Raw genomic sequence first — 8,830 nt, 5'->3', positions numbered from 1 at the left:
TGTAGTGTTGCATGCAGTTAAACACGGAGCTGCTGTGTGATACCGCAGTCTAACACAAATGATAGCCCAGTTTCAGGCTCTGCAATGTACAGGGACACCTACAGCTAGGTCATGTTGCTCAAAGCCCCGTCCAGCCTCACACTGATTGTCTCCAGGGATGGGGCATCCACCACCTCTTTGGGCAACCTCATCACCTTCATTGTAAAAAACTTCTTATGTCCAACCTAAATGTCCCCGCTTTTAGTTTGAAACCATTTCCCCTTGTCCTGACACAACAGACCCTGCTAAGGAAAGTCCTTCAATAAACAGTAAAGATACATAATAAGATATAAGTCAATCTGGTATTAGTAAGAAATCTAACTGATATTACTAATACAAATACTCATACAAATTGATGTAGCTGAAATACTACCCATATATCCCCACTAAGAAGTAACATCATGAACAAAATAACGATTTAGAAGTTTAAAGCATCAAATGATGTCAATGGAATTTTTATTGCATATATTTTTCATCAACATGTATCAGTTTTGCCATAAGCTACTGCTTTATGAACGTTCATTTATTATATTCACAATGCTTTCTAACACTCACAAAATCACAGAATCATAGACATTGGAAGGGATGTCTGAGATTATCTGGTCTGTGTATGTCTGACCTACTAAATTTATTTTGTTGTCCTCTTTTTCTTATATTTTAATTATTATTAAAAAAATGCTACTTATATAAATTAACTATATTATATATTTTACATGTGGCCCAAGACAATTCCTCTTCACTCACTGTGGCCCAGGCACTCCGAAAGGTTGGACACCCATGAGTCCAAACCCCAGCTAAAGCACTTCTCTACAGCTGGTTGCACAAGAAAGCATCCAGACAAGTCTTGAATATCTCCTGAGAAGAAACCTGCCTCTCTGGGCGGCGTGTGCCAGTTCTCTGTCACCCTCAAAGTATAAAAGATCTCCCTCATGTTCATATGGAACTTTCCATGTTCCAGTTTGTGCCCATTGTCCCTTGTCCTGTTGCTAGACACCACTGAAGAGAGCCTCGCCCCATCTACTTGACAGCTGTCTTTACATATATGATTTATAAAATAACAGATTGTATGTTTCAGCAATAGGCATCTTGGAAAGTTTGCTAAAAAAAACCCAACAAATACACAAGCAAATAAGTATGCACATCCTTTCCCCCATATAATTATCCACATGTCAGGAAAACTAATTCTCTTAATGATGCACAAAAAATACATAGTACTTTGAGCTGGATCTACTGGGGCAAAATGCAGTTGCTCTGTTAATCTACAAAAAGCACTAATTCCAGAGGTATAGATACATAGCTTTGAATGTCCAACTGTTAACTCTCTCCAGTTGATGTGCTGTGGCACAGCCTAAGATGGAGTCTTTCCAATTCATCAGGTTGCAGATCATTCAAGGTAAGACATCAACATAATCACTTTCATCAATTTCTGTAAAGAAATAAAGAAAAAAACAGATCTTGTCATTGCTAATTGCTTTTCTGAAAGACTCCTCTAAGCAAGATGGCATGTTGTCATGTTGCTATGTAGATACAGTTAATTCAGTTTGATTTCTCAGTATTCTGTCTGCTATTTCAGAACTAGTGTTTAGACTTAGTTTCCTATGTACTGGGTCTTCCAGGCCACTCCACATGTGGAAGCAAAGCCGGTATTGCCCTTTCTAAATCAGCAAGCTCTGTAATTAAATGGTTGTATCCACATGAGACCCTGTCTTCCTGAGAAAGTTAAATGTCCTAAATCATATATAGTCAGTAATTCAGATCAATAGCACAGGTAGCTATGACTGTAGTGTAAGACAGCTTTTGTTCTGTAGATGAATATTCCCAACAGAAAAGCCCTTAGCTGGGAGGAGACCTTGAAAAAACACCTTAGACCTTGTTAGAGTTTTTATTGTTGTTATTTGTTTAGAATCCAGGGAAAAGGCAGAAACAGAACACTTGTAGCCACCCCCAGAAAAGTGGTTCTTGGTCTAGAACACAGTGTTAAAAGCTGGCTAAAAACCAGTACCACTAGTGAACCCCAGCGACTAAACTATCTGATTCCAGATCTGTGATCCTGAGCACAAATCTGTATAATTCTTATTTTCAACATGATAACTAAAAAAGGTCATGTTCTAACACAAATCACAATAATCTACAAGCTAGATTTTGGTATAAAAGTAGTTTTTGATCTGGACAACAAAGTAAAGGACAGCCTCAACTCTCACTGAGATATAAGGGCCTGTCAGCTTGCCAGAAACACATTGTGTAAAATTGTTTCATAGCTTTCTGTAGTCTGATCACTGATACTCATGGAGTGAGTTTTGGGCAATACCATGCTTTGCCATCTGTACCTTTTTTAGTTTTATTCTGTTAATTTATGGTGGATGAGTGTATGTAACCTGTGACCTAGAACTAAGCAGTTTCCAGTGAACGTAAAAAAGAAGGAAGAATCTTGAATTTCTGTCCATGCAAACTTGTCTCAGAGGACACATAGCAATTATTCACCTGTCAATGCAATCGTTGTCTTAATGAAACGACAGACTAAACTAGACTTCTCACCATCATAAACGTCTTCATTTCCTAACTTGAGCTTCTGGCTTCTTCGTGAGGAGCTTGTTTTCTTGACTGGGTAGCGAAGCTTTGTGACTAGCCCTTGGTTTGGCTTTTCATAGTTATATATTAAATCCTTTAGCGTTCTGAAGACCTTTTCTGGAACGCCTTCAGAAGTCTGTAAGGAAAGAAAAACCAAGTTTGTTTGAAGCTGTATTTGTAATCTGTAATGAAAAGAACTGTGCATAACTTGTTCACCAAAGGACATTTCGTAAACCTGTATGGTGACAGAATACTGTTCTAAACACAAGAGGGACACCTGTGTGGTGGAGTGGTTATGGTACCAGGCATAACCTCCTTCACCAGCCCTGCTTGTGTGTGCTGCAGCCAAGGGAAAGCTATTCAGTGCTCCCTGCCTGGCTTCAGATCACAGGCTTCCCATCCTAGCAAGGACAAATTTTACCTCCTTCATTCCAATGGCTGATGTCTGTAACCATCCCCCTCATGGCCCTGCAGGTCTGACTATGTCTCAGCTCTTCCTTTTGGGAATTCCTGAAGGGGCTTAAAACAAAATTCAATTGTTTCACATCATATTTAGCTGTTCAGAAAAAAAAAAAAGGGGATTTCAGTCAACTACAGTCCAAGTGCTATGAAATTTAACTCTTCATCACAAGCCATGTGTTTTACTCTTTCCTTGCAAAAGAACAGAACCAGTTGCTGCCTCCTGGGAAGCCAAGGAGATCACAGTCCCCAGGCAAGTGTCTTGCTCCCTGCATGTGTCCTTCAAGACTTGGTCTATGTCACCAAAGAAGTTTTATGATATTGCTGTCCCGGAAAACCACTTAAACATAGATCCCTACCAAGACTACTGAAGAAGTTTCATACTCAGTGTTAAAATGGTGATGAGGATAAGCAAACTATTTTCTGTATGTATTCTGGGGGTTTAAGCTCTAGAAATTATTGCTATGGAATCAAAACTAAAACTGATAACAATTTTTCGGTTGAAGATCTAAAACCATTCACCACTACTGCTTCTAGATAGTCTAGTAGATATTATGACTCCTGTAGCTATTTCTTTATTACTAAATACGATAAAATACAAAGTTTAAGCTTGGCTCAATCCTCTACAGCATTGCTCAGTAGAGTGAAAGCATTACAGACTTCCCTCTGGTCTTAGAAAACAAACTTATGGAGAACATATTTAATTCCAATTTAAAATGTTGGATTTGGACAACTATGCAACAAGCAGAAGCCAAGTGTTTTATGCTATATTAGCATGAATGAGAAAGGACACCTGCAGAAGCCGCTAATGCATCTGGGGGCTCAAATGAGCACCAGCTTTCACTTAACAGCAACAAAATGTAATGGAATATTGGTGGGAAAGTTTAACTTCTACTACCATACCACCGACATCCACCTCTGACATTGCTGGCCATCATAATAAAATAGGAGGCATTACTTTCAGAGGAGGCTTCCTGTTTTATAAGGTAATATTTTCAAGTATATTATTTTTAAAAATTCATTAAAATTTAAAATAATGAAGTCTTTACAGATGAAATGAGATTTGCTTACCTGTATTTTATAATTTCCTTCATATTCCCTGAAGATACGATAAGTGTAGATGACTTTTTCGAAGCTGTGAAAAACATTGTTGTATACATTAAGTTTGTGTCAACTGTCAGACCACAGGAAAGGGCTTAGACTACTACAGCTGAATATGTCACTCAGGTATTGGTTTTGTTTGCTTGCTTGTTGTTTTTTTTTTTTTTGCTTGGGAGAGATCTTGAGCGATCATGTTCACATCAGCTAACTGCCTGAGCTCTCCTCCTGCTTCTTAGGTCCATTTTTTATGTTGAGTTAAGTTTCATATGACTACAGCTTCAATAAAACAAATCTGGTAATTCAAAGTAATGAAAATGCTTCTGGTTACGTCCAGAAACAGCTGGAAGTTGCTGTTACTTGTTCATAGACAGTAAAGCACAAAACAAAGCCTAGAAACCCACTGAAAGCTGCTATGCATGTAAAAGAAGAGTCTTTGCTTCTATAGGATGCCTAATTTCTTGCTCACCATCAGCAGAATTGCTTTACTGTGTTAGAAACCATTTTGTGCAAATGTCAATATGGAACAAAACGCAGGCAAAGGGCAGACTCATGCATCATTGATAACCGCAGTGTCTCCATCAGCAGCGAGACAAAGGGGAGATGTAGCTTGGATGTCTCTCAGACTCCAGCAAGGTTAGACCTACTATCATACAGCCTTTTTAGGCTGGAATGACGTTGTTAACATGTACCACTTCTAAAAAAATTGGAGCTACTGTGAAGACCGAAATTGCTACAGGGGAAAGTGGAGTATCCTTCTTTCCCTGAATTCATACCCTAGGGGAAAAGGAACGTGCTTCAAACTATCAACTCCATAAGAAACGTCGCCTTTCAGAACACTGATCTGCACCTTAAAACAGGAGAGAATTACCTGGGATATGACACAAGATTACCATGTTATATGGAAACAAGAACAGTGGCGTGAAGTGGCATTCTGAAAGGCTGTCTTGGGGAATGTCTTCTACTGTACTATAGAAGTTGGGAAGGATGGGAGAGGAGAGAGAGTGAAAACCACATTAGTCAAAGTAGCAGTAAGGAATGATTCTGTAAGAAAACCTGCAGTTCACTTTTCATATGAGATCTACTGGCATTCTTCTGTAGAGAACAGGTGATTTATTTGCTGTGGCATACACAGGAGTGAGAAGTTGTAGAATGCTTTTTCTGTAACCAGCTTTCCCTGGGTGAACACACAGGTAATCCTCCCACTGAGCCATCTATGCTTCCATCTGTATGCTTCCAGATGCAATCACTATTTCAAACTCATATTTGATTTGACTAGATATGATACTGGCCACTTAACAATGAGCATATCCAGAAGAGAAGATATGATATTAGGGACAAACTAGTGGGCTAAGTCTCTGACTCACAATGCTAAAAGAAAAAACAATGGAGGAAGGAATGGAAACAGATGCTGGGACTGGAAATATCTGCAATAGCATTATCAACATGTGATTGTGAATTAGTCTGTATAAGACTGAGATACAAAAGCAAAACAAATGGGATTCTAGAGTTCAAATATTAAGAACAGTTTTCATGTTTTGAAATATGTTTACTCTAAAATTTGCAGATAACTTACAAAGTAAACCCAGCTCAGGCCTTCATATAAATAATTTGATTCCATATACTTTCCATTTTTCATCTGTTTTTCTTGCCTTCCAATGTGATACTTCTCTAAACTGTATCTTGCAGTTGTTTACAAGAAGAATGTTGAATTCTTGGAGAAATGTCAATAGAAAATGTCCTCCACCCACCAGCACACAAAATGACAACATGGGCTCTACTTTTAGGAAATTATTCTTCTTTAGTATTTCCTAGAATTTTGATTATTATTATTTTAATAATATTCAAGTGTTAGAACATTAAGGATACTGATGGCTTTGGACACATTTTATCAACAGAAATGAAAACTTTTTATCAAATATAGCAATGACAGCTGCTCAGAAGATGAACTGGAAATCATGATAATCACAAAAAAAGGCAGTAAAGCTGCAAAGAGATATAAACCACAATAAAACAGCAACAAAAAAAACCAATATCTGAAAACAGGTAATTTTAGTTAGTACGCATGTTTATTGGAAAGATTTCAGCTATAGCTAAATGAATTCAGCTGAGATGAGAGGGAGAATCTTAGGGCAAAAACCTAGTTATGGGGACTTGTATGTAAACGGATGTTTGTTCTGCAAAGAACCTGCTCTGCTCTCTGAAGAATTTACTGTGGACTGGGACTAGTTCTAACTTCCACTCAGAAAAGATTAACTTTGACTACCTCTTTTTTTTTTTTTTTTTTTTTTTTTTTCCCTCCATGAGGTACCTGAAAACATTCACAAGTATCTGGTTTATGAGCATTTATAAAAGTCAGCCTTCATTCTTTAAACATAATATGCAAGTAAAAATAAGACATCAAAGTGGAAAACAATAATCGAAATGGTTGTTTCTAAACTTACTCTGAGTCAATCAAAATTTGAGAAGTCATTGTCTGTATATTACTTGGCTGCTACAGTTATTTTAACATAAAATGAACATGAAACTGCCATTACAATGAAAACTTCTAATTCCAAATAAACTATTAAATGCTTATAAACAGCTGCATATTATCATTCAAATTAACAAACTAACTGGTGTGAGGACAAGGGAGATCTTGTAGACTCGTAACTGATTTGTATCTCATCTGCCATTTCTCCTTATTCGTCTTTGTTATTCCCGGATGATCTTTTCTTCTACTCACCAACCCAGCACTACTCCGTTTCCTCCTCCCTTTTTCTCCCTTCTCCTTTGATTTGTTTCAAAACCAGTGAGATTTTGATTATTGATAAAAAATATTTCCTGACATTTCTAAGCTAATTAAATGTTGTGCTATTTTTTTTTTTCATGTCACTCTCAAACACACCATCAAGGAAAGTGTAAAATTTTATAGGTTCACGCAAAAAGGACTAGTGACTAGTTCATAAACTCTGAACATATTAAGAAGAGATTGATTACTTATGAAAAACGTAAAAGAGTCTTTATGAACAGGAAAAAAATACTGTTCCCAACAGGAAAAGAAAATAATCCAATTTTAGTTGTTTTAAGCTAAGCAGTTTTCTGTTCCTATCTTGTTCATGGGCTTGTCATGAATTTGAGTAGGACATGACATCTTTCTGTCTCAGCTTATCTTCTTACAACAGATAAACTTTGTGGGAAACACAAGGCTAATGTTTCATCACATAATCAGCATGCATATGAAGAAGAAAATATTTTATATCCTACTGTGAGACTTTTCTGTGTCTCAGTAGTGCTACAATGGTATTTACTCCTTTTATAACAGAGGTAGCAACTTTGAGTGAGGTTCTTCTCACCGTGTTTTAGCAGGCTAAGGTATTTTCTCTGGGCTCTCTCTGTTGTCTGCAGAGAGACAACAGCATCAGCAGACAACAGCAGTTCATCCATTCGCTGTTGTATGAATTGTTTTTACAAATGCCACCCATTCACCACTCACTGTAAAGAAAATCTAAGGCAACTAACATCGCTTGAATACATCTATGGACATATTGTTAACAAGGAAGAACTATTAATGTTAGAAAAGGAGAATTCTTAGTTTTGAATCTATTTGAAAACTCATGAGAAATTTAGTATTAAAATACTTACAAAACACACAGACACAAAGCTCCAGCCACACTTTCACTCTCTCGTATTAAATAACTACCATTCTTTCCTTTCTTGCACAGCAGTTCTTCACATGCTTTTCTTGATATCTTTCCATGAAAAAATGGGAAATCCATGGACAAACAGAAACAAGATCTCTTGTCTTTCAGACCAATTCTAGAAAAAGCCAGAAGACTAGCATTAAAAGAAGACTTATTCTAAAAGCAGCTGTTGAGAAATGAAACTGGAGGTGTGAAGTACGGTCATGGCTTCATGTTGCTGTAATTGGTCTGTCTGTAGTGCAGTTAGTCATCAGCTTAATGCTAATGAGCACAGTGAGGGCGGGAAATGGGAAATGATTCTTCTGCACTGTTAACAGTCCATGTCAGAAGAAAAGACTCTTCTGGCACATTGTACGACAGAGCTAACATTTGGTTTGTGTATCACGTTTCTAAGCTATGCAGTAGTTTAGCAGACACCTAAGCACAGTCACATTTTAAAGTTAACTTTTATATTTGAAGATCCTCAAAGCCTTGCTGAACTGCACCCTTTAGCACAGCTGTTGGTTGTTGTTGCTGTTCTTACGGTTTAATGGATTATCCGAGTTTCAGTGAAAGTTGGTCAGCAATATTTGAGAATTAAATTTTTCAAGAGGTGTTCTTTCTGCTGCCTCCTTCTCATTTTTAAAGTGTAACAATTTTATCAAGAAGTTCTGCTATGTCTATGTCATGATTTAGAAAACATGGTAGGAAGGAGACGATGGTCAGACAGTGCCTTTTGGTAGCCTTAGGAAGCTGCTGTCAGTTCAGTGAGGGCAGGATACAGCCGTGTGAAGAACTGCTGCTCCCTGATGGAGGAAATGCTGCCCAGCTCTATGGGAGATGCTCTCACAGGCACTTAATGCTTTCCTCACTGGAAGGCAAGGACTGGGAAAGGGTGGAGAGCAAACGGACCTAGAGAAGCAAGAGATAAAAGCCAGGCTGAGCAGTATTAGTGAAGGGAACTGAGTGAGGACCTAAAGATATAGGAGTAGCTGTGATTCAGA

The 8,830-nt window shown here is 37.7% G+C and overlaps 1 protein-coding gene across 1 annotated transcript; it reads right to left on the bottom strand.

Moving 5' to 3' along the window:
- Positions 1 to 1,427: 1,427 nt before the first annotated feature.
- Positions 1,428 to 7,922, bottom strand: SH2D1B (SH2 domain containing 1B; the record flags this gene model as incomplete). Its single annotated transcript, XM_079549742.1, has 4 exons — positions 1,428 to 1,465; positions 2,575 to 2,743; positions 4,138 to 4,201; positions 7,789 to 7,922. The coding sequence occupies 4 exons, from the start codon at positions 7,920 to 7,922 to the stop codon at positions 1,428 to 1,430; spliced, it is 405 nt and encodes a 134-aa protein (XP_079405868.1).
- Between the last annotated feature and the right edge of the window lie 908 nt (positions 7,923 to 8,830).

The sequence above is a fragment of the Tetrao urogallus genome (assembly GCF_951394365.1).
Source record: "Tetrao urogallus genome assembly, chromosome: 1".
In the NCBI taxonomy this organism is placed as follows: domain Eukaryota; kingdom Metazoa; phylum Chordata; class Aves; order Galliformes; family Phasianidae; genus Tetrao; species Tetrao urogallus.
Note: the sequence above shows the minus strand (reverse complement) of the source record. Positions and strands in the feature narration are given on the sequence as shown.